The sequence below is a fragment of the Eptesicus fuscus genome, chromosome 11 (genome assembly GCF_027574615.1).
Source record: "Eptesicus fuscus isolate TK198812 chromosome 11, DD_ASM_mEF_20220401, whole genome shotgun sequence".
Classification (NCBI taxonomy): domain Eukaryota; kingdom Metazoa; phylum Chordata; class Mammalia; order Chiroptera; family Vespertilionidae; genus Eptesicus; species Eptesicus fuscus.
In genome coordinates this window covers 53907945-53933334 of record NC_072483.1, presented here as the reverse complement: position 1 = coordinate 53933334, position 25390 = coordinate 53907945, and the positions used below count along the sequence as shown (strand labels likewise).

The window sequence follows — 25390 nt, the reverse complement described above, 5'->3', positions numbered from 1 at the left end:
TTCCAGGCTAATGAAAACTAAGGAGACAATCAGACACTCTCTAAGGACATGCACACAGAAATCCCATGGAGTTTCAGATTTTCCATGTGCCCCATAGAAATCATTTCTCTTAAAAAAAAAAAAAAAAAAAAGAAAGAAAGAAAAAGTCTGTATTTTGGGACAATGAAAATGTTCCAGAAATGAATAGTTATGATTGCATAACATTGTGAATGTGCTCAATGCAACTAAATTGCACACTTAAAATGGTAAATTTTATAGGTGTATTTTACCACAATAAAAAAAAAAAGACAGAATAGTTCAGCCTTTAAATCTATATAAGAATGTAGATCAATAATAATTTTCTTAAATGTGCTAAGTGGTATAATTATCTCAGCTACAAACTTCAAGTGCTATTACTAATTCTTTATTTGGGTGATAATCTCAAAACCAAAAATGATTTGATGTGTTTTTCTGATTGATAAATACACATCCTCGTTATTTGAACTTTGGCTGGTTGCTTACTGTCTTTAAATTTTCATTTGCTAGTATGTGAAATCAGAATAATAACTACATCTGCCCTGTCAGATTACTGAGAGCATTAAATATGTGTGAAGCACTTAGCACACTGCCTGGTACATAATAAGCCCTATAGAAATATTTTGGTTATTATTGTTTTTAATGATATGAGACAATATGTTATATTCTTTAGCTATAACAAAATTTTAATGTTTACAATATTATAGTTTGTCACTGATATTTATGATTTGGGCATTATTATTTTTAAACTTTTATAATTGCAATGTGATACATTTTATTAGTTCAGAAAAGGATGGTAACTGCTATTGAGCCAATTATCTGTAAAAATAAAGCTTTTCTTGCATTCCCATGGGCTGAAGCTAGAAAACTGGTTCTACATTTTATTAGCCCCTGTATTAATAATTGAATTAAACTCTCAATGTAGGAACTTCCTTGCTTCTGCCTTAGTTCATTGTCTAATTAAAGGAAACTTTCAAAGGAATCCATGTATGTATAGCACATAACCCTTTGTTTTTCCTTAACCTTGCCTGGATTTGTCTGCCCAATTTAAAAAAGAAAGGCTATAGGTAATTTCTGGGCCATTCCCTTTTTTCTACACTGATTCCTTGTTAGCAGAAACATATCCTTGGTACACATAACCACACATAAGTAACTATATAAAATACTTTGTGTTGCTAGATAAGAATGAAACTCCTCCTTATAAGGCAAGAGTAAGCCTTCCAGAAATGGAAGAAGAATTAAAGGCACTTGCTGAAAATAATTTTTTAATCCTAACTATGTTGGTGGCAGTTTAGCTTAGTCACATTATTTTCAGAATATGACTTCTTGGATATATCAAAAATATCTGTTAAAAATGTCCATTCTCCATAGAGGTCATATAAAACCAATTTCTCTTTTTGCATTAATACTTATAAAAAGAGTATGATTCACCTCACATGGTTTACTAAGTATGAAATAAGTCTGAAAATTGTTTAAATGCTGAGTTTTCATTTTTATTTCAGAAGCCAAACCTAAAGAGGAGGCTGCCAAGCCCAAAGGTCCCATCAAAGGTAGGATTCATTTCCTTATACCTGAATTGTAACCTTTCACTCTGGGAAAAACCTTTACATTCAAGGGGGAGAATTTCTCAAAATTTGTAACAATCCATGCTATTCCTAATTGATTCTGCTAAAGCTAGTATGTCTTCTGATATTTTAAGCAATACACCTCTAATATTATTCATGTGGGTACTATATAACCAGCTATATTTTAGCATAATGAATTCTATACATTCTTATCTTCATTTTTCATACACATGATATTTATACATAACACATAAAATAATTAGACATTAATCTAGATATTTGACATTTGCGTTTAAAACTTGAGAAAATGAAGAGCATTTATTTTCATGGACTCCTTATGTCATCTCATACTCCTGTCGAGAAGAAGGCAGTATAAATATAATTGACCTTCCAATTACCTAGTCTTTAATTTTCTTTATTGTCTAGTTGCTCTGTCACTAGTTTTATCTGGCAGGCAGCCAAGTATGCACTTTCTGACCCTTGTGGAAATGCCAAATCAACTTTTAAATTTTATTTTGAACTAGGTGTAGCCAAAAAGACTCCTTCACCAGTAGAAGCTGAAAGGAAAAAGTTAAGACCGGGAAGTGGTGGGGAGAAACCTCCTGATGAAGCCCCATTCACCTACCAGCTAAAGGCTGTACCACTGAAGTTTGTGAAAGAAATCAAAGACATCGTCTTGACCGAAGCAGAGTCCGTTGGCTCTTCTGCAATCTTTGAGTGTTTAGTCTCCCCCTCCACTGCAATTACAAGCTGGATGAAAGATGGTAGCAGTATCCGGGAGAGCCCAAAGCACAGATTCATCGCAGATGGTAAAGACAGAAAGCTGCATATCATTGATGTTCAACTCTCTGATGCTGGTGAATACACCTGTGTTTTACGTCTGGGAAATAAAGAGAAGACCTCCACAGCGAAGCTGATTGTTGAAGGTAATTTCCAGCCTTCTGCCTATGGTCCGTATTCCAGTTTAATGCAGTAAACCCCAGGAGCAACCTTATTGTAATTTTAGGCAAAAACCTCTTATTTCTAAGTTTTCTTTCATTGAAAATATCATGTGTATTGAAAAGTCTTTGCTGAAATTCTTCCCAGAACTTCCTGTGCGTTTTGTAAAAACGCTTGAAGAGGAAGTCACAGTGGTCAAAGGACAGCCATTGTACTTGAGCTGCGAGTTAAACAAAGAACGTGATGTGGTCTGGAGGAAGGATGGGAAGATTGTGGTGGAGAAACCTGGCAAAATTGTGCCGGGCGTCATTGGCTTGATGAAGGCCCTGACCATCAACGACGCAGATGACTTCGATGCTGGGACATACACCGTTACTGTGGAAAATGCCAACAACCTGGAGTGTTCATCCTGTGTGAAAGTAGTAGGTGAGTACTTTGCTGGGAAAGTTTGTTCTGCTGATTATTATACTAAGAAAATGGAAGAGAGAATTTTATTTTCCAGTATCAGAAAATCAGCTGTCTTGTACCTTATCTAAGAGGGGAGTGGGGGGTATCAGTATCTCAGAGCAGATTAATTAGGTCCAGTTTTGAAAATAATTTTTCTATTTCTGAAATTGACTAGGGAAGTTACTTATATTACTTGTTCAGATCATTCTTTTTCTGACCTCATTTTCATACAGAAATCATTAGAGACTGGCTGGTGAAACCCATACGTGATCAGCATGTGAAACCCAAGGGGACAGCTGTTTTCACCTGTCATATAGCAAGGGATACTCCGAACATTAAGTGGTTCAAAGGCTATGATGAAATCCCCTGGGAACCAAATGACAAGACTGAGATAGTGAAAGAGGGAAATTATGTACATCTCAAAATTAAGAATGCGGTGCCAGAAGATATTGATGAATATGCAGTGGAAATTGAAGGGAAAAGATACCCTGCAAAGCTGACACTTGGAGGTATAAAAATCTTACATCTTTTATTCTAAAAGATAAGTTTTCTGTGTGCATAAGGCAAAATAACACAACCCAAAAGACATGAAAGCAAAGCATTGTTAGACTGGTTAAAGCATTGTGGTATTTCACCCCTGACCCATACAGATCGTGAAGTTGAACTGCTTAAACCAATAGAGGATGTTACCATTTATGAGAAAGAAAGTGCAAGCTTTGATGCGGAAATCTCAGAAGCAGATGTTCCTGGACAATGGAAACTGAAGGGAGAACTTCTAAGGCCCTCACCTGTGAGTAATTTCCTTTTTCATTTGTTAGTCGTACATAATAACTACTTTCCAAATTCAGGTTTAACATTCAGATTTGGTTCAATAATAGAGTTACTTTGGGCTTCTTAAATCTCAAAAAAGGGAAGAAATTTGATGCACTCTTGTAGACCACTCGGACATTTAAAAAAATGTTTGTGATAAGACATTTTTAGTTATGTTATTAGTAGTAAATTTTTAAACTCTATAGAAATCTTTGTCTATACTATAGAAACATTTCTCCTCTAGAGAATTTATCTCACTGAAATGCTAACTAAAACTATTGTTCCTCAGACTTGTGAAATCAAAGCAGAAGGTGGGAAACGCTTCTTAACTTTGCACAAAGTCAAGCTGGACCAAGCTGGTGAGGTCCTTTACCAAGCACTTAATGCAGTTACAACTGCCATTCTGACCGTGAAAGGTATGGGCTTTTAGAACTCGAGAGTGGGCTCAACTTCATTTCATGTCCCTCAGCATTCTGAAAAACCTCATTCTTATTGTTTGCTTTTCAGAAATTGAGCTTGACTTTGCTGTGCCCCTGAAGGATGTCACTGTTCCCGAAAAGCGACAGGCTCGATTTGAATGTGTCCTAACTCGAGAGGCAAATGTCATCTGGTCTAAAGGACCTGATATAATCAAGTCTTCTGACAAGTTTGATATCATTGTTGATGGAAAGAAACACATTCTTGTTATCAATGATTCTCAATTTGATGACGAAGGGGTGTATACCGCTGAGGTGGAGGGCAAGAAGACCTCAGCACAATTATTTGTTACAGGTAAGAGTTGATGAGATCTGACTATAACATCCCCTATTTAGACACACAAATATATGACTTTAAAAATAGAACACTAAGTTCTAATAGTTATAGGTGGTGATCGGCACCCCTTTATTTTCACATTACCACTTACCCCCCGATTTTTTCTTTTAAGCAAAGGGTAGCTCCATTTGAAAAGATGAATAAATAAATGCCATGTGAAATCCTTTCACCCAGGCAGATTAGAGTGGAATATTTCTGAAGGTAAATTGTTTTCCTGAGCATATTATCCATGCTTGCATTGCAGGTGTAAGATTGAAATTCATTTCACCTCTTGAAGATCAAACAGTGAAAGAAGGTGAAACAGCAACTTTTGTTTGTGAACTTTCCCATGAAAAAATGCATGTAGTCTGGTTCAAAAACGATGCCAAACTCCACACAAGCAGAACTGTACTCATCTCATCTGAGGGCAAGACTCACAAATTGGAAATGAGAGAAGTGACACTGGATGATATATCCCAGATACGAGCTCAGGTTAAGGACCTAAAGTCCACAGCACACCTGAAGGTCTTAGGTAAATGTGACCAACTAGAAATAAATAGCCTGTTTTGAGATGGTAACGGTGGGGTGGTAGTTAAATTGCAACTCTTTAATAAACTTTCATTTGCACGTTCTTCTGATTATCTGCTGAATGGCTTTTACAGAGGCCGATCCCTACTTCACTGTGAAATTACATGACAAAACTGGAGTTGAGAAGGATGAGATTATTCTGAAGTGTGAAGTGAGCAAAGATGTGCCAGTGAAATGGTTCAAAGACGGTGAAGAGATTGTACCTTCACCCAAACACTCTATCAAGTCAGATGGCCTGCGCCGCATCTTAAAAATCAAAAAGGCAGAATTTAGCGATAAAGGCGAATATGTGTGTGACTGTGGCACAGACAAGACGAAGGCAAATGTTAATGTGGAGGGTGAGTCGCTGAAAACATTTAAATTTACCCTATTGGAACCTTCAGTTTATTTGTTCAGTCAATCTAACAAAACTTGGTATAATTTCAGCTCGACTGATAAAAGTGGAAAAACCTCTTTATGGAGTAGAATTGTTTGTGGGTGAAACAGCTCGCTTTGAAATTGAACTTTCTGAGCCAGATGTCCATGGCCAGTGGATGTTAAAAGGAGAGCCTTTGACTGCATCCCCTGTAAGTCGGGATTATCTGCTCGCACACAGGAGGGGGCTTGCTTGCTTGTTTAGGGTGAAAAAAGACACACTTCTGGTATGCAATCTCTCACTGATTTGGAGGAATAACCAGTTATGAAAATGATGTTTTTCTTTCTTCTTTCCTTCTAACCCTGATCCAAACAGGACTGTGAAATCATTGAGGATGGGAAGAAGCATACTCTGGTTCTTTATAACTGCCAGCTGGATATGACAGGAGAGGTGTCCTTCCAGGCTGCCAATGCTAAATCTGCAGCCAATCTGAAAGTGAAAGGTATGTCCCACCTGTCAGCCACGCTTTTGTATTTTTTTTTTAAGACTTCCTCTGATATCCTGAATTGATCAGAATCATGAATGGAAGCATATTCTAGCTTCATCCACACCATCCTTCTCTTTCAGAACTGCCACTGATCTTCATCACCCCTCTCAGCGACGTGAAAGTCTTTGAGAAAGATGAGGCGAAGTTTGAGTGTGAAGTATCCAGGGAGCCCAAAACCTTCCGGTGGCTGAAAGGAACCCAGGAAATCACAGGTGATGACCGATTGGAGCTTATAAAGGATGGCACTAAGCATTCTATGGTGATCAAAGCAGCTGCTTTTGAAGATGAAGCAAAATACATATTTGAAGCTGAAGACAAGCACACCAGTGCCAAACTGATCATTGAAGGTAAATGTTTTTATCAGTTAGACCATTTTCACATATTTTTTTTTTTTGCTTTTATTTTTATATTTCCTCCTTAAAAGGCTGGAATTAATGAGCTTGGGTTTTTTTCTGGATAGGAATCCGGCTCAAATTCCTCACTCCCCTCACGGATGTGACAGCCAAAGAGAGGGAGAGTGCCGTGTTTACTGTGGAACTGTCCCACGACAACATCCACGTGAAGTGGTTCAAGAACGACCAGCGCCTGCATACCAGCAAGCTGGTCTCAATGCACGATGAGGGGAAAACTCATTCCATCACATTCAAAAACCTCTCTCTTGATGATACCTCTCAAATTAAAGTAGAAGCTATGGGAATAAGTTCAGAAGCTAAACTCACGGTACTTGGTAGGTGGCCCTTTCAATTTAATCTTATTGCACTAACTTCAGCAGAAATCTGTGGAGTAGCTATTATTTAAAATAGTCGTCCAAGTGTTACATTGCATGAAGTTAGCCCCTGTCCTTAAGAAACTGTCATGTATGTTATCAGGCTTATTTCCAATATAGCTTTTCTAAAAATATGAGGATTTAAAGTAGCAAAGACCCAGGCCTACAAAATAGGCAGTTAAAATCAGAATTCAAACTCTCAATTAATTATTGAGCCCTGTTATGTTTAAAAGAGGAATATGTGTACTTCCTATCTCCTTGCTCAAAATTATTTCATAAAAATGTTTTTTCAAGTTTCTGATGAGAGAGAAAACACAGAATTTACATGACTAAACCATCTCTTTAGCCCCTTAATATCAAGCAGATTATATATGAAGTCCAATGTATATACAAATTATTAAAGGCAAACTATTAATTGATGTTAAGAATAGCTAATTATGTGAATCTGAAAGCATAAAGGTAAAGTAGACATAATAGATTTGCTTAGAAATTTAGCCAAATAATAAAGGAACGCATAATTATATCTTAAGGTAAAATTCATAATATCTTTTAAACTACAGTTAATAAAATACTTCAAAATAAAATACAGATAGGTTAGGTTTTGATAAAACTCATGCATGTTCCTTTTCTAACATTTGGAGAACTTTTGAACATAATAAATGAGTGAGCATTTGGTTCAATTTTAACATATGCACAGAACTCTGTGAGCTGCCTCTTAAACTTTTCAAGAGATTGCCATTTCCCTCGGTGCTAAATGACATTTTTTCACTGATACTCTACTTGCAGAGGGAGATCCATACTTTACAGGAAAGCTTCAAGATTATACCGCTGTAGAGAAAGATGAAGTGATTCTACAGTGTGAAATTAGCAGAGCAGATGCACCAGTGAAATGGTTTAAGGATGGAGAGGAAATAAAGCCATCTAAAAATGCTGTTATTAAAGCAGATGGCAAGAAGCGCATGCTAATCCTAAAGAAAGCCTTGAAATCAGATATCGGACAGTACACCTGTGACTGTGGGACAGATAAGACCTCGGGAAAGCTTGACATTGAGGGTAAGCAAATTTCCATGAGCCTACTCTTAAAGCTGTTGGGGTTATTTCTGCCAGAGGCTAATGTCACATGCTGACCCTTCACTTTTCTAGATCGGGAAATAAAACTGCTGCGCCCCCTGTACAGTGTGGAGGTGATAGAGACTGAGACAGCCCGCTTTGAAACTGAAATCTCCGAAGACGACATCCATGCCAACTGGAAACTCAAGGGAGAGGCACTGCTCCAAACACCTGTAAGGCTATTTCTGAACTTGTCAGCGCCTAGAGGAGCTGTGTGAAACAGAAAAGGGCAGGCAAAAAGTCAGAGTGCTTGCGAGGCATCTAAAATGCAATATCATGTTCTCTATCAGACCTTAAGCCACGGAGAGGTATTAGGGTCTATGAATGGGCTCTGACAGGCACATTTGCATTATTTGTGTGATAGCAGAGTGGGTATAAGTGTGTAGGTATTCTCTGATGCTGCCTGTTGGTTCAGAATTATATAGGTAAAATAAACACTGCTTTCATGATGCTATTTGTAAGCTTCATTTCCTGCAAAAGGGAAGCTCAAATTTATATTGTCTCTTCACCTGTTATTAATCTCATCCCTTTAATTAGATATTATATCCTCAGAAAAAAAAATCCCAAGGAAAAGTATTTCCTGTGAAAGCTTTATTCCTTTTTGGTACAGGATTGCGAGATCAAGGAGGAAGGCAAAGTGCACTTCCTTATTTTGCACAACTGCCGCCTGGACCAGACTGGTGGGGTGGATTTCCAAGCCGCCAATGTTAAATCTAGCGCCCACCTCCGAGTAAAACGTAAGTATCATGTGTTTCTGCTGAAAATTCAGGGTACAGCTTTGCAGAAAATGGGAGTGAAACTAATTGGAATTATTTAATTCATTAGAAAAAAATTATTAAAGTTCAGAAACAGGCTTTCTTGTATTTACTTCTTTGACATCTCAATACACACATGTCATTGAACTTGTCATTTAAACAAAAGAAAACTAACAAGTCAGATTTTCCTATTTTGTAATCATTTCATTCACAGTAGATATACCTATAAGAAGAATCTAACTCAGAAATGTAGCCCTTAAAGACAGCGTCCTTCAAGTGCCTGAAGCACTATAAAGAAAAACTTGGCTGTGTGGCCATTTCAGATTCAAGAAGGGAGGAGAGGAGAGGATTTGGCTAACATTTTTGGGAGGTGTAAAGTGTTTGATGGACATGGACAGGCTATGTGATTGAGGGGCCCTTGTCCTCTCCCAATCAGAGTCTCAGTTATTTTGGAAGTCACATACCTTATGTAGCCAGAGGAACTTGACGCCTGGCAGAGAGACAGATGCAGCACAGATTTCTCGCTGACCTTGTACAGCAGCACGGAAGGGCCCCTATGAATACCCACTCTCCGGCCACCAGCTCTCCCCTTCCCAGCACCACAGGGCCCCGTTCACATGGGAGCTAAAGTAGTGGCCAGTCCTGTGGCTCTTTCCTTCTCCAAGAAAGCACCCACGAAGATTACTAACCGAGTCTGTATTTATTCTCTTGGGATTACAAAATGAGTATTCCAAAACTGCTTCCTTCCTCTCGCAAAGCACGAGTGATTGGTCTTCTGAGGCCTCTGAAGGACGTCACAGTGACCGCAGGGGAAACAGCCACCTTCGATTGTGAGCTCTCTTATGAGGATATCCCAGTGGAATGGTATCTCAAAGGGAAGAAACTGGAGCCCAGTGATAAGGTAAAAAGCAGGAGTGTGGTTGCTTGTCTTGCTCTCACTCTTTCAGCCAGGTTCTTCCATCTTCACTTGTACGTTCCTTGTTCTTTGCTCTTTTTTATGTTGCCGCCTTCTCCCTTTCCCTTTCTCTTTCCTATCCCAGCCTACGCTTGCCTAATTCCTGCTGAAATTGTCAAACAGATTCTTCACATTTTTCTTGGGTTTAACCTGATGATATTTTCATTGGAATGGAAATAAAATCAATTTTTTTTTTTTGGAAGGACAGTCAAACACTCATTGGCTATCAATGATAGGAAGGAGCAAAAAGATTTAAAAAAAAGAAGACTTTCTGATTGAATGCACTGCAACAACAGTGCACATTAAGTTTTACGACAAATTCTCAAGCTATCTACAGTTCTGCATATAGGGGAGGGTTGAAATTCCATTTCAGGCAGTTGATCAAGTGGTTGAGATAACTTAGGGGCAAATTTGCTCTTTAAGCATTTCTCCAAAGCTATTTTTAACCCTCAAGTGCTTTGAGCTGTGCAAATTCTGGAATGCAAGCAGACTATTTAAAGTGCAACTGATGCTACTGACAAGAAAGAAGGGCTCTGTGGTTATCCACACATATGAACAAATATACTTTAAGAAATTTTAAGAAATAAAATTTAGAAGCTGTAGATAGCTTTAGAATTTGTCGTAAAACTTAATGTGCACTGTTGTTGCAGCCAGCTCCCAGTGTTAGCTTTTCTGTACCTAAGGTTTTTTCGTGTGTTTTTAAATTTATTTTAATTTTATTTATTTATCTTTATTGTTGAGAATATTCTATGCCTTGGTTTATAAGGAAAACCAACATGATTTTTCAGGTAGGCTTAAAATATAATTTACCTAAAGTGAGTTATGTATTTTACTCCAAAAACAAAGTGTGTGTTTAAATTATCTTGATAATTCATCATTGATTTTTAATTCTTAAAATAAAATGTAACGAAAATGTCCATGAAAAGAATGTACTGGACAGTTCATTATACCATAGTAATTTTTTAAAATATTTTAGGAATAATATCAAATGTGCCATCAAGGCTTCAATACAAATCAAACTTTTAAGACTTAACTGGAATATAATTAACAAGGAATTCAATTTAACAAGGAGCCACAAAGTTGGTTGAATTATTAGAAGGCAAATGCCTTTGACCTGTTCTAAAACAAACAAAAGGCTCATAATCTATCTAACTGATTAAAGACTACTTCAGTAACAGTTCATCTGGGAAATGCAGTCTGCGTACTATATAGATAATAATCACCAATTTGTCTACTCTTTGAGGATAGAAAAAGCAGCTATATGTTCAAATTTCAGCATGAGAATTAAGTTACAGTAAGATCTTTTAAATATTGAACTGGATGATGAAGGCATCTCTACCTTTGAGTTTGTTTTCTTAATATATTTGTCCTATGAAATGTGGTTTAATTGCTTTCATATCTAAAGGAAGAGATTTGGTTGACTTTTCAAGACCCTTTCTAGATTTGTAAATTTGTGATTTTTTTAATGTAAGAACACTGCTTAAGGACAAATGATATTATTATTTTGCTACTAAATTTTTGCTACTAAATATCTTTTGGTCAAATTAAGAGTTTTTTATTAAATGATCAGTTTCATTAGTTTTAATGTAAAAACTATATTATTTTAATTAAAAATGTAGACTCATAAAAATCTTATTCACATTTCTTTTACAAATATATATATATCTTCTTGTCACTAAACTTCTTTCTTGGGTTAGAAAGGATCATCTTACTATAATTTTATAGGGCCTCTTTGTGCCTCTTTTAGCACAGGAATTTTAATCCTTTAGTCACCCAAAATACTTCAGCCTTTTATGAACTTGTTCTTATGTTACTTAAATGTCTCTTTTTAAAAAGCAATATAAACTATGAAGCAATAAAGTCAGTTTATTACATTTTCCAGGTTTGTTTTTAATTGAGTCTTTCAGAACAAAGTTGCCACTATTAGTTTAATTCAGGCCTTTTATCTGCACTCTGCAAAATGGTTAGCCTCTAAATACTGTACTCAACAAACAAAAACAAGTTATTGGAATAAGGAAGTCAAAAGAAAAATTTAGGAATGAGTTGTGTGTTTTTTTGCTTTGAGGGGTTTTTGGTGTGTGTGGTTTAATTTTTGGTGTTTAGGTTTTTTGTGTTCTTATGTTATTTGTGTGTGTGTGTGTGTGTGTGTGTGTGTGTGTGTGTGTTTGGCTGTCAATCCAAAAGCACTGCTAAGTCCTAAATGACCTTAGATAATTTTATATTTAAACTTCAATAGCTTGGTCACAGTCATAATACCTATTGTATTATAGCAACATGCTTGCATTAAGAATAACCATATTTTAAAAGGACAATATTTAACATTAGCCTTTCACAATCAACCACCAAATCTTCAGCATTCATTTTACTTATTTATTTTTATAAGGTACCAAGTAGTTTTTCCTTTTTAAAAACCATAATCAAGGTACATTGTATAACAAGCATGTCAAACTCACGGCCCGTGGGCCACGGGCTGCATATCTTGTTTATTTGGCCCGTGTTAGCCTTTGAGTTTGACATACTTGCTTCATAAGACCAGTTAATTGAGAATCACTGTGTTCTGAGCCAAGTTCCAATTTTCTAGAGTAGCTGCAGAAGAATTTAGATAAAACAATGAGTTAATGAATAATATATATCTGTGGGCAGGTTGAAACCTGAGATACTTTTTTAAATAGTCCCAAATCACAGTCCAAAATTTATTTTCAAAATTTATATTGAAATATATTACTAAAACATTTTTCCCCTTTAAGCACCAGGCCCTTGAATAAGCAGCTGTGTTCCTAGGACATATCTTAATTTCCTCCTCCTATTTGTTTTTTGCCTTTCTCGATTATTAAGGTAGTTATATTAATAACCATGCCCAACTATTAAGAAAAAACCTTTATATGAAACTTTATTCATGACTCTTTCCTTTATACCACCATAAGAAATAGTTCCATTGCTAAAAACTTTTAAGTTATTCTGAACTCTGAATGAAGTCTTAAGCATAATCAATCTCAAACACAGGACAGAGCATCTTATGGACTTTTAGATGATAGGACCAGAAGAACCTCTAACTGTCATATCCTTGCTATCAGGATGGGCCTGTCTGGTAGCCTTATTTTCAACTGTGCAAACTACAATTATGGGACCTAGTGAGAGTCCATATAAAGGTGGGGTATTCCTTTTGACAATTTATTGTCCTACTGACTACCCCCTTCAAATTGCTCAAGGTTGCATTTACACCAAGAATTTATTATTCAAATAATAACATTAATGGCAGCATTTGTCTTGATGTTCTACTATCACAGTGGTCTCCTGATTTAACTATTTCTAAAGTTATTTTATCCATTGTTGACTGCTATTTGAACAATTGTAGCCCTGCCTGATACTGGATTTTCCCAGTCCTGAGGTGCACAAGAGTCAACATCTTCATTTGTAATTTTGAACAAAATTAAGAAATTGTACAAATTATTTTAATCATAGGTTTACTTGGTTTGCAAAATAATTTCAATTGCTAAAATGATTGGGAAGAAGAGTTCTAGCTTGTTGCATGGCAAACACCTTGCATTTAGAATATAAGGTTTACTTTCCGCTTATAATATGTAATCAGCTTTTTCCTTCCTTTCATGATTTAACTTTTCTATGTTCTTTCTTTATATATAAACCCAGTGACAGAATGAAGGCAAATGTAATACAAAAATTTGCCCAGTATTTTAAGATAAAAAGCCACTTAGTAATAATTAAGGGTACTTATAAAAACCTAAAATTTCCTTAAGGATTCTAAGCTATTAGTTAAAATCATTTTCAGATACATATGTGTTATACTTATGATTATAAAAGAACTTGGAAAGCACTATTTCAAACTGTTTATCTAAATGAATTAAATGCACCTATATATATATTGGATTGCTTTTTCAAATATTCTTACACTGCACTTTTTTTTCTCAAAAAACTAGGTGGTCACACGTTCAGAAGGAAAAGTTCATACACTTACTCTGAGGGATGTAAAGTTAGAAGATGCTGGAGAAGTCCAACTAACAGCAAAAGATTTCAAAACTCAAGCCAATCTCTTCGTGAAAGGTAATTACAGGCTTATTTTTAAAAACATGTATAATACAAAGGTTCATAAATAATGCCAACTCTCCATTATCTTTAATCTTTATATGTTGAGTAACATAGATCATTATAATGTACCAAATATTCAAAAGTCTATTTTACTTTTTGGCCTAACACAGACTTTTTGTGTGTGTTTTTTTGTCAAAATTGACTAGCATAAGGTTTACTTCCACTTCTGGTCCTCACTGTTTTTATTGCATTCAATAAACAGCTGGAGAAAGAATTATTATCCAACTAGGTATTTATCACTTTACTAACCAAGAGTTGGCTATTATTTCCTTGGTGTTTCATATTCTTTAGAAATGCTCTTTCTCTGTATGTGCAAATAATGATGAAACATCATTATTAGAGAAAAGCATTTGTGTGTAATCAAATCTTACAAATGAAACTTAAAAATAGAAAAAGCCTGGGAGATACAAGAGGAAAGTTGAGGAGGTCCTGCAACTCTTCCAGAAGAAAGGAGAAATGCCCTGGCTAATTAGTATGATTCTTTCAGAACCCCCAGTTGAATTCACTAAGCCTCTTGAGGACCAGACGGTCGAAGAGGAAGCCACTGCAGTATTGGAGTGTGAAGTATCCAGAGAGAATGCTAAGGTGAAATGGTTCAAAAACGGCACAGAAATTCTCAAAAGCAAGAAGTATGAAATTGTTGCTGATGGCAGGGTCAGAAAACTTATTATACATGGCTGTACCCCAGAGGATATTAAAACATACACTTGTGATGCTAAGGATTTTAAGACTTCCTGTAACCTGAATGTCGTGCGTAAGTATTCTTCTTACACAGGTCTTTTCATTTGCAACTCTTTGATAACAAAACAAAACAAACAAATAAACAAACAAAACACACAACTTTTTGCATGCCCTTCTTGGCCTAACTGCATTTCTTGGCAACTTATAATATTGATACTGACATAATCTGGTCCTCTAAAAAAATCCTTCTGATACTTCTGGTGTGATAATGGACAGATTGCTCACTTTTCACTATGCTTCTCAGAGTAGTCAGCAGATGTGCTCTTTGTCAACATGGGGTAAGCCTCCTGTAGGAATGTCCTCATACAGATGAGAACAAACTGAATGAAAAAGACAAGAAGGGAGCTATGATTTTTTTTAAAAAAAAGAAAAAGAAAAGGAAAGCAATTGCTCTCTGGGAGGAAAATGAGTCCTCAGGCATGGGGAACAACTAGAAAATGAGCATGAAGTTACAGTTTGAATAGGAGCATGTTAGAGGCCTGCTGTAACATGATAAAGCCCCTTCACATAATGCTTTCTCCGAGAATAAGAATGGATAAGAAGATGGAAAGAAGCCTGGATTCGTTGAGTGCTGTGAATGAAGAGAGCTCCAATGTTTTTAGCATTACTTCTTCCTCTGGTGAAAAATATAATGTCCTCTGTTACAAAATGCCACATGCTAGCTCATTTTTTTCCATTCATTCTTTTGTCCAGTGATAACATTTTTCAGTGCATATTTTGTGCTGTACTTGCTACTTGATTTAGTTGCTTCTCTTCTGTCAACAGCTACAAAATAATGGCTGTGAATGTGCTTCCTTCCATGCATCGTGTACTGGTGTATTCTTTCTACTTTGTGGTTGCTCTGCTTTAGCCCATGACAGAGTAGCTTCTTGGGTCTCCTTCTTCTTTTTGTCATCTAGTTTGTCTCCACTCCACGAAGGCTTAGTTACTATGAGCCTACAATATCTTGAAGCCTATTTAGTTAGTATTTATGTCCCAGAATCTCATTGATCAAGGAAAGCTATCTTGGGAGGCACTCACAAGGAGCCCTGAAAGAAGGAAGGGCAAGAGGTTAGCTCTCCAATCCTGTACTTCTGCTGACTTAATTCTGGAGATAAATGAAACAAGAGATATACAAAAACATCACCTTCCCATAAGCACACTGCTTTGTCACGCTAATAGATTTTATGGCTGACATATATGTGACATACATCTTTGAAGCTTATTTTTTAAAAAGCTGATTGTATGTGATTTCAATTGCAGGTTTGTGCCTTTCTGCCATAGACAAGGCTGGTCATAGTGCTTTAAGCTGCATTATTGTGAATTCTAACTTCTCAAAGATTATGCTTGTTGCATTAAACAAGATGCTATTTCTTTGCTACTGGTGTTTGCTTTGACAATATCAACTTTCAACTCTGGAGAGTATCAGTGGGGATTTTTCTTCCAGCTATTATTCAGGAGAACTGAGCTGGTGATAGAGAGATGATAGATAGATAGATAGATAGATAGATAGATAGATAGATAGATAGATGATAGACATAATTAGTTGGACCTATAATATGCCACATTATTTTATGAAAATTACAGATATGTAAAAAGTAAAATATCATACCTAAAGGGCGCTCCAAGTGATTTCAAAATCAATATAGCTTATTAAGATGAATAAGGCCTGCAAAATACTCACATTTTCTTTCTTTTTTTTTTAAACAACATATTTTATTGATTTTTTTACAGAGAGAAAGGGAGAGGGATAGAGAGTTAGAAACATCGATGAGAGAGAAACATCAATCAGCTGCCTCCTGCACACCCCCTACTGGGGATGTGCCTGCAACCAAGGTACATGCCCTTGACCAGAATCGAACCCGGGACCCTTGAGTCCACAGGCCGACGCTCTATCCACTGAACCAAACCGGTTAGGGCAATACTCACATTTTCTTAATATGTACTACAGTATCTCAGAGTAAATTTCTAGAAAACATTTTGAAATCTGATGACTTTCTCTTACAGCTCCTCATGTAGAATTCTTAAGACCACTTACTGACCTTCAAGTTAAAGAAAAAGAAATGGCTCGGTTTGAGTGTGAAATTTCCCGAGAAAATGCGAAGGTATGTGATTATATAATTGCTATCTTGAATTGTCAACATTATGTTTACTTTTGTTTTAGCCAAATGGAATAAAAATAGTAATCTCACCTATCTGATAATCATTCTACTTTTAGCTTAAAGATTATTACTTTAGTATGAAATACATACTTGATTTAATTGTTCTCTTTTTAGTATTATTTACTTACTATTGCTTGAAAAATACTGGACTCACAATCAGGAGATTTAAACATTATTAGTCAGAACCATATGAAATTGCTATTTTCTTTCACATATCAGCAATTTCATTTGTCTCAACTGAGTACTCCTGTTTGCTTACCATTAATTACCATTTGAATCTCAGTTTACACATCCAGAAAACAAACAAATTGGTCTACATGAAGCCCTCTATGGCTCTCAAGTTACACGATCCCATCATGTTTAATAAATAATAATAGTATCACTTACTAATAATTGAAGAATTTTGTTCTTGATTTTATCAAAATTTATTTTACAATTGTAGTTGACATATTTTGGGGGACTGAGTTGTATATACCACTTTGGTTCTTCATACTATAAAGCCTGTTGGTTGCTTTTAAAAAAAACTAAGGATCATATTTCTCTTGACACTTACCTGAAGGAACAACAAGAAAACTGATAAAGGTATTTAATTATCTTAAATATAGGTCCAGTGGTTTAAAGATGGTGCTGAAATTAAAAAGGGCAAAAAATATGACATCATATCAAAGGGAGCAGTGCGCATCCTTGTCATCAACAAATGTCTGCTGGATGATGAAGCAGAATATTCCTGTGAAGTAAGGACGGCACGAACTTCTGGCATGCTGACAGTACTGGGTAAGAGTAAAGTCTTTCTTTTAAGACGTTTATGTGTTGGGAGGAAAATAATAATTTCCACTGTAACTCAATTTTTAAAAATTTATTCTTGCAGAAGAAGAAGCTGTCTTTACAAAAAATCTTGCCAATATTGAAGTTAGTGAAACAGACACTATAAAACTGGTCTGTGAAGTATCCAAGCCTGGAGCAGAAGTGATTTGGTACAAAGGGGATGAAGAGATCATTGAAACAGGAAGATATGAAATACTCACTGATGGACGAAAGAGAATTCTGATCATTCAAAATGCCCAACTTGAGGATACAGGCAGCTATAACTGCCGACTCCCAAGTTCTCGAACTGATGGCAAAGTCAAAGTACATGGTATGAAAATTACTGTGAATAATATTTTAAGAAATTTATATTTGTTGTATTCAAGATGCAAATGCTTAAGTTTACAATATCTTGCAACTTTTTTCTTCCCAGAACTTGCTGCTGAATTTATCTCAAAGCCTCAAAACCTTGAAATACTTGAAGGAGAAAAGGCTGAATTTGTCTGTACTATATCAAAGGAAAGCTTTGAAGTCCAGTGGAAGAGGGATGATAAGACACTTGAATCTGGAGATAAATATGACATTATTGCTGATGGCAAAAAGAGGATCCTAGTTGTGAAAGATGCCACATTACAAGATATGGGCACTTATGTTGTCATGGTTGGGGCTGCCAGAGCAGCAGCTCACTTGACAGTAATTGGTAAGTTTGTTTTTGCTTCTACAGTTTACTCAGATTGGTATCTTTGGGCTTTCTTCATACGATAAAGTCTTGTTGGTTGCTTTCAGAAAAACTCAAGATCATAGTTCCTCTTAAGGACACCCGTGTGAAAGAACAACAAGAAGTCGTCTTCAACTGTGAAGTCAATACTGAAGGTGCAAAAGCTAAATGGTTCAGAAATGAGGAAGCCATATTTGATAGTTCAAAATACATCATTCTCCACAAAGACCTGGTCTACACCCTCAGAATTAGAGATGCGCGATTAGATGACCAAGCCAACTATAATGTGTCTCTGACCAATCATAGAGGTGAAAATGTTAAGAGTGCAGCCAATCTGATAGTGGAAGGTAAGTCACTTCTATGGCATGAGTGATTTTTAAAATCAATTTCTGCCCTAACCTGTTTTGCTCAGTGGTTAGAGCGTCGGCCTGCGGACTGAAGGGTCCCAGGTTCGATTCCGGTCAAGGGCATGTACCTTGGTTTGCGGGCATATCCCCAGTAGGGGGTGTGCAGGAGGCAGCTGATAGATGTTTCTCTCTCATCGACGTTTCTCACTCTCTATCCCTCTCCCTTCCTCTCTGTAAAAATCAATCAAATATATTTTTTTAAATAAAATCAATTTCTGTTATGAAAACAAAATCAACATTATTCTTCTTTATAACAGAGGAAGACCTCAGGATTGTTGAGCCTCTTAAAGATATTGAGACAATGGAAAAGAAATCTGTCACATTCTGGTGCAAGGTGAATCGTCTCAATGTAACACTGAAATGGACCAAAAATGGAGAAGAAGTGGCTTTTGACAACCGCATTTTATACCGAATTGATAAATATAAGCACTCTCTAATTATCAAAGACTGTGGCTTCCCAGATGAGGGTGAATACATTGTCACTGCTGGACAAGATAAATCCGTCGCTGAGCTTCTCATCATAGAAGCTCCTACAGAATTTGTGGAACACTTGGAAGACCAGACAGTCACCGAGTTCGATGATGCTGTCTTCTCCTGCCAGCTGTCCAGAGAGAAAGCAAATGTAAAATGGTACAGAAATGGGAGAGAAATCAAAGAAGGCAAAAAGTAAGCAAAAGCTTCTTAATCTCTATTTCTGTGTGTGTGTGTGTGTGTGTGTGTATATATATATATATATACACACATACATATATATACATATATACATATATATGTATATATATGTATATGTATATATGTATATATGTATGTGTATGTGTATATATATATATATATATATATATATATATATATATGCATACGTACTTTTGGCAATTTAGTGGTCATTGTGCAAGCTAACCAGTAAGTCAACCTCTCCTTTTAGATACAAATTTGAAAAAGATGGCAGTATACATAGACTCATTATCAAAGATTGCAGGCTGGATGATGAATGTGAATATGCTTGTGGAGTAGAAGACAGGAAGTCACGGGCTAGGCTCTTTGTGGAAGGTACGTATTAAGTGAAAGGACAATTTTAGTACTAGTATCAGTTTATGAAAGTTGTTACTCCAATCACAAACATATTTGGATTATGATTTCACGTTTTTCGTTTCAGAAATCCCTGTTGAGATCATCAGGCCTCCCCAAGATATTCTCGAAGCCCCTGGGGCTGATGTTATCTTTTTGGCTGAGCTCAACAAAGATAAGGTGGAAGTTCAGTGGCTAAGAAATAACATGATTATTGTCCAGGGTGACAAACACCAGATGATGAGTGAAGGAAAGATACACAGGCTACAGATTTGTGATATTAAGCCCCGTGACCAGGGTGAATACAGATTCATTGCCAAAGACAAAGAAGCCAGAGCTAAGCTTGAACTGGCAGGTAAGTCCCTTTCTTTTATTTTCAAACATCCCCACAATGTCACAGATACTGTGTAAGTTTCAGGTTTCTCAGCTAATTAATGAGATAATGCTTGTGAACGCCCTTTATTTCTGTTAAGCCCTATCCTCATGTTAACTACGCTAATTTATCTTACAACAAAGTGTCCTGAGTAAAGGGAAACTGATAGCATTCCTCTCTACATGCCAGAATCTCGAACAATTTTTGTCACATGGCAGATATTCACTACTTTCTAGGATTAACATAGCACCTTGAAAGTCTTCCCAGCAAACCCAGACCTTGCAATAGCCCAATTCTCTTCTATTTTTCAAACCCCTGTGGGGCCTCTTAGGTCAGTTCTCATCTTGACCTAAGCTTCTGAGACATCCTTTTAGGTTGTTATTATGAAAACGCCACTAGTGTATGTCTTATACATAAGAAAAAACGTGTCTTGTTTATTTTGAACTAAGTGTGAGGTGCCTAATTTATTTATTTTTAATGGAAAACATGTTTTGCACTATATTTAGTCCTTTGTTATTACTTTTGGCAAAGAATAATTCTCCAGTCTGATAATTTGCAATATGAGAACTCTGAACTCAGTCAGTGTGCTCTGCTGTAAAGTTACTGTGATATACGTCTAAGGTTATGTCACCAATATTTGCTAACAAATGCATAGTAAAGAAGCTATGGTGTAGCTGGACTACAAGAAATAACGCAAAGGCATTGACATGTTATTTTTCTCACTAGCGGCACCTAAAATCAAGACAGCTGATCAAGACCTCGTGGTTGATGTCGGCCAGCCTCTGACAATGGTGGTGCCCTACGATGCCTACCCCAAAGCAGAAGCTGAGTGGTTTAAAGAAAATGAAGCTCTGTCATCAAAAACGGTAGATACTACAGCTGAACAAACTTCCTTCAGAATTTTAGAAGCCAAGAAAGGAGACAAAGGAAGATATAAAGTTGTGCTTCAGAACAAACATGGAAAAGCAGAAGCATTCATCAATTTACAAGTTATTGGTAAGCCCTGAGTCAATTGGACTTAATTGGCAAAGCACAACTAAAAGCATGGTAGCACACTAAAAAATAAAAAAAATAATTTTTTTACACGTGCATTTCAGATGTTCCTGGGCCAGTGCGTAACTTAGAAGTGGCAGAAACATTTGATGGTGAAGTGGGCCTCGCTTGGGAAGAACCATTAACTGATGGTGGAAGCAAAATCATAGGTTATGTTGTTGAAAGACGTGACATCAAGAGAAAGACCTGGGTTCTGGCCACTGACCGGGCAGACAGTTGTGAGTTTACTGTCACTGGACTACAAAAAGGAGGAGTTGAGTATCTATTCCGTGTGAGTGCAAGAAACAGAGTTGGCACTGGTGAACCAGTAGAGACTGACAATCCTGTAGAAGCAAGGAGCAAATATGGTAAGAATTTTTAAAATAAATTGCAGAGTAGCTTATCTTTGCTTTTATCCCGAATATAACCAAAGGCTATATTTTTTTTTTCTGTGATGAAATCCAGATGTTCCAGGCCCTCCTTTGAATGTAACCATCACTGATGTGAATAGATTTGGTGTCTCATTGACATGGGAACCACCAGAGTATGATGGAGGTGCTGAGATCACAAACTATGTCATTGAACTAAGGGACAAGACTTCTATCAGGTGGGACACTGCCATGACAGTAAGAGCTGAAGACCTATCGGCAACAGTCACTGATGTGGTGGAAGGACAGGAGTATAGTTTCCGGGTCAGAGCCCAAAACCGAATTGGAGTTGGGAAACCAAGTGCAGCCACACCCTTCGTCAAAGTTGCTGATCCAATTGGTAAGCCCATCCAAAAAAAAAAAAAGGGAAGTAACACCTTCATGAAATCCAGAAATATTAAGCCTATCAATTAAAATAAATCAAATTAAAGTTAATGAAAAGGTAGAACATCAGAAAAATTTGAAAATCATAAAAATGTAGACTTCCTACTGCTTCTATTTAATGAATTCAGTAACCCTGATATTTTAATGGGGATGATAGAATTGGTTCCAGCACTGTCTTAATACATTGTCACTGATTTAAATGGTATGCTCCTACTCTTCCACTCCAGAGAGACCCAGTCCTCCTGTGAACCTAAATTCCTCAGAACAGACTCAGTCATCAGTTCAGCTTACATGGGAACCTCCTCTGAAAGATGGAGGAAGCCCAATCCTGGGCTACATAATAGAGCGATGTGAAGAAGGGAAAGATAAATGGATTCGTTGCAATATGAAACTGGTCCCTGAACTGACCTACAAGGTAGGGCATTTGTATCTAAAAACCATTTTCATTGTATGATCATGCATTTAAATGTATATGTTTTTTACAAATGTTTGATTCATAATTTTAGGTTACTGGATTACAAAAAGGAAATAAATATTTATATAGAGTATCTGCAGAAAATGAAGCTGGTGTTTCAGATCCATCTGAAATTCTTGGTCCTCTAACAGCTGATGATGCTTTTGGTAAGTGTATATTTTGTTTTTAGATTTGGGAACAGTACATAGCTACTTCAGGGTACAGGGACTTAAGTATAATACTAGAAACTCATTCATTTTTCTTCTTGGTAGTTGAACCAACAATGGACTTAAGTGCGTTTAAAGATGGTCTGGAAATTATTGTCCCAAATCCTATCAAGATCCTGGTTCCAAGTACAGGCTATCCAAGGCCAACTGCAACCTGGTCTCTAGGAGACCAAGTATTAGAAGAAGGGGATCGTGTGAAAATGAAAACCTTATCTGCCTATGCTGAACTTGTCATTTCTCCAAGTGAACGTCCAGACAAGGGAATTTATACACTGAAACTGGAAAATCCTGTGAAGGCAATTTCTGGGGAAATTGATGTCAATGTAATTGGTAAGTAACTTAACCTTTTGTTATCTAAAGTGATTTGACAGTATTCATAAATATTGGTTCACGCTATTAATGATATTGACTTCTGACTGTGTTTATTCAGCTCGCCCAAGTGCACCCAAAGAACTGAAATATAGTGACATAACCAAGGACTCAGTACATTTGACTTGGGAGCCACCAGATGATGATGGAGGAAGTCCATTAACCGGCTATCTTGTTGAAAAGCGAGAAGTCAGCCGGAAAACATGGACTAAAGTGAGTTTTTTGTAGCAACTCACCTACTCCAGAAGAGCACGGAAATCTCACAATTCTGGGATGCCATGAAAAGTTTATATGTTTTTACTTTTACCTTGCTGAAATGCTTTTTTAAATGCATTAATGCTAATGCTTTCTGAGGTAGCTCAACCAAGATTTTATATAACTGCCTTATTTTGTGAGCCTTACCAAATTTTCAACTAGGTTTGTTTTATAAAAGCAACAGCAACAACAACAACAACATAACCACTTACTAGGTACCTGATAAGCAACCAATATGCCCCTATTAAGCTATAAGCCATTCTAAGGACATTAAGTACTTAGCTCTTTCTGGTGGTCATACTTCTTCTCATTCCACTAGATTACCTTAGTTGGTGTAATCTGTCCAATTTTCCCCTCAGTTTATACTCATTACTATTTTTATCTTGATTTAAAATCATATTTCTAATAACTAAGCTGATAGAAAAAGTCAGCACCTTATTTGCCACCTTCTTAGTGTACATGAACCAGGAAACAGTTTCACCTTATATTAAGGGTCAAATATTTTATATATTACTTTGCAGTTTTTCCCTAATATGAAATGAATAACCCTTAGCATTCAAAACAACTTCCATTTGTATCCCTGTTGATGGTAAAATAAATAAATAAATTCAAAAAAAAAAATCTTCTGACTTGGGCAAAGGGTTTTTGGGAAACAACTAATTACCTGTATTTATCTGTCCCAGGTTATGGACTTTGTGACTGACTTAGAATTCACAGTTCCTGATCTTGTTCAAGGAAAAGAATATTTATTTAAAGTCTGTGCTCGGAACAAGTGTGGTCCTGGAGAACCTGCGTATGTGGATGAACCTGTAAATATGTCAGCTCCTGCAAGTGAGTACTTCCTCAATGATTTCTCACCTAGCCTCTTGTTACCTGTTTTTGCGGTTAGACCTGGAGTTGAAATTATGGGGAAAATACAGAGGTTGACAATATGAAGATTTCATAGATGGCCTATATAAGACTGACTCTCTCTTTAAAATCTTACAGCGGTACCTGATCCACCAGAGAACGTTAAATGGAGAGATCGAACAGCCAAGAGCATCTTCCTAACATGGGATCCACCTAAATATGATGGTGGTTCACGTATCAAAGGATATATAGTTGAAAAATGTCCACGTGGTTCTGATCGATGGGTCGCCTGTGGAGAGCCAGTTGCAGAAACAAAGTACATTTTTAAAATCATATTTCTAATAACTAAGCTGCTAGAAAAAGTCAACAGCTTACTTTGCCACCTTCTTTTTTTTTTCTTTTTTTTTTTTTTTGCCACCTTCTTAGTGTGTATGAACTAGGAAACAGTTTTTCCCTACTATGAAATGAATAACCCTCAGCATTCAAAACAACTTCCATTTGTATCCCTGCTCATGGTAAAAAAAAAAAATCTTGGCACAAGAGTAAATGTTTACTGTTACTAAAATGAGCTTTTTTTTGGAAAAAATCTAAATGTTAGGTCCTTTTCGTTGAGGATTCCCCTGTTGTGCCTGTCTAATGTTAAAAAGTGCTGCTGTTGAACTAATCCCCTGCTCAAGGTTTTCATTAATTACAATATTGAAGCAACCCAGAATTGATTTAAAGAATACTATTGTTTCAGGGATATGAATTTTGGAAATATTAGGAATACTACACAGTGGAACAGATTATATGCGTTATAGTAAAACAACCTATTTTGTTTTCTGACAGAATGCAAGTAACAGGTCTTGAAGAAGGCCAATGGTACTCCTACCGCGTTAAGGCCTTGAACAGGCTAGGTGCTAGCAAGCCAAGCAAACCCACAGATGAAATCCAGGCTGTGGACACTCAGGGTATTTATTTTTGTTGTCATTTGTTTGTTTGTTTGTTTTATCAGTCAGGCCTCTGACTTTACTTCTGCTTGAACTTAACATTCTAAATAATCTCTTTCCAATTCAGAGGCTCCAGAAATTTTCCTTGACGTGAAGCTCCTTGCCGGTCTCACTGTGAAAGCAGGAACTAAGATTGAACTTCCTGCCACTGTAACTGGAAAACCTGAACCTAAAATAACGTGGACGAAGGCTGAAAAGCTTCTGAAGCAGGACAATAGAATCACCATTGAAAATGTTCCTAACAAATCCACAGTGACTATCGTCGATAGTAAGCGAAGTGATACTGGCACATACATCATTGAGGCTGTGAACGCCTGCGGTCGGGCCACCGCTGTGGTAGAAGTGAATGTCCTAGGTAAGGGAGGCTCTTGTTTTAAAAATAGGCAAACTCATAGCGCTACCTTTT

At 36.7% G+C, this 25390-nt stretch overlaps 1 protein-coding gene across 1 annotated transcript in view; it reads left to right on the top strand.

The window, feature by feature from the left end:
- The window catches only part of TTN (titin), a 281117-nt gene that overhangs the window by 165110 nt on the left and 90617 nt on the right, over positions 1–25390 (top strand). The window contains exons 174-211 of the mRNA XM_054723165.1: positions 1518–1565; positions 2105–2506; positions 2667–2945; positions 3200–3475; positions 3617–3756; positions 4066–4192; positions 4284–4547; positions 4834–5100; positions 5231–5494; positions 5583–5722; positions 5887–6013; positions 6139–6405; positions 6519–6785; positions 7611–7877; positions 7968–8107; positions 8545–8671; positions 9448–9590; positions 13580–13703; positions 14236–14502; positions 16476–16573; positions 17236–17404; positions 17499–17765; positions 17868–18134; positions 18221–18499; positions 18817–19225; positions 19482–19606; positions 19713–19979; positions 20724–20993; positions 21095–21397; positions 21495–21797; positions 22069–22256; positions 22348–22462; positions 22568–22852; positions 22953–23104; positions 23830–23977; positions 24134–24311; positions 24824–24945; positions 25052–25339. Of these exons, the coding sequence (XP_054579140.1) occupies positions 1518–1565; positions 2105–2506; positions 2667–2945; positions 3200–3475; positions 3617–3756; positions 4066–4192; positions 4284–4547; positions 4834–5100; positions 5231–5494; positions 5583–5722; positions 5887–6013; positions 6139–6405; positions 6519–6785; positions 7611–7877; positions 7968–8107; positions 8545–8671; positions 9448–9590; positions 13580–13703; positions 14236–14502; positions 16476–16573; positions 17236–17404; positions 17499–17765; positions 17868–18134; positions 18221–18499; positions 18817–19225; positions 19482–19606; positions 19713–19979; positions 20724–20993; positions 21095–21397; positions 21495–21797; positions 22069–22256; positions 22348–22462; positions 22568–22852; positions 22953–23104; positions 23830–23977; positions 24134–24311; positions 24824–24945; positions 25052–25339 (8169 nt within the window). The remainder of the gene's footprint in view (positions 1–1517; positions 1566–2104; positions 2507–2666; positions 2946–3199; positions 3476–3616; positions 3757–4065; positions 4193–4283; positions 4548–4833; positions 5101–5230; positions 5495–5582; positions 5723–5886; positions 6014–6138; positions 6406–6518; positions 6786–7610; positions 7878–7967; positions 8108–8544; positions 8672–9447; positions 9591–13579; positions 13704–14235; positions 14503–16475; positions 16574–17235; positions 17405–17498; positions 17766–17867; positions 18135–18220; positions 18500–18816; positions 19226–19481; positions 19607–19712; positions 19980–20723; positions 20994–21094; positions 21398–21494; positions 21798–22068; positions 22257–22347; positions 22463–22567; positions 22853–22952; positions 23105–23829; positions 23978–24133; positions 24312–24823; positions 24946–25051; positions 25340–25390) is intronic.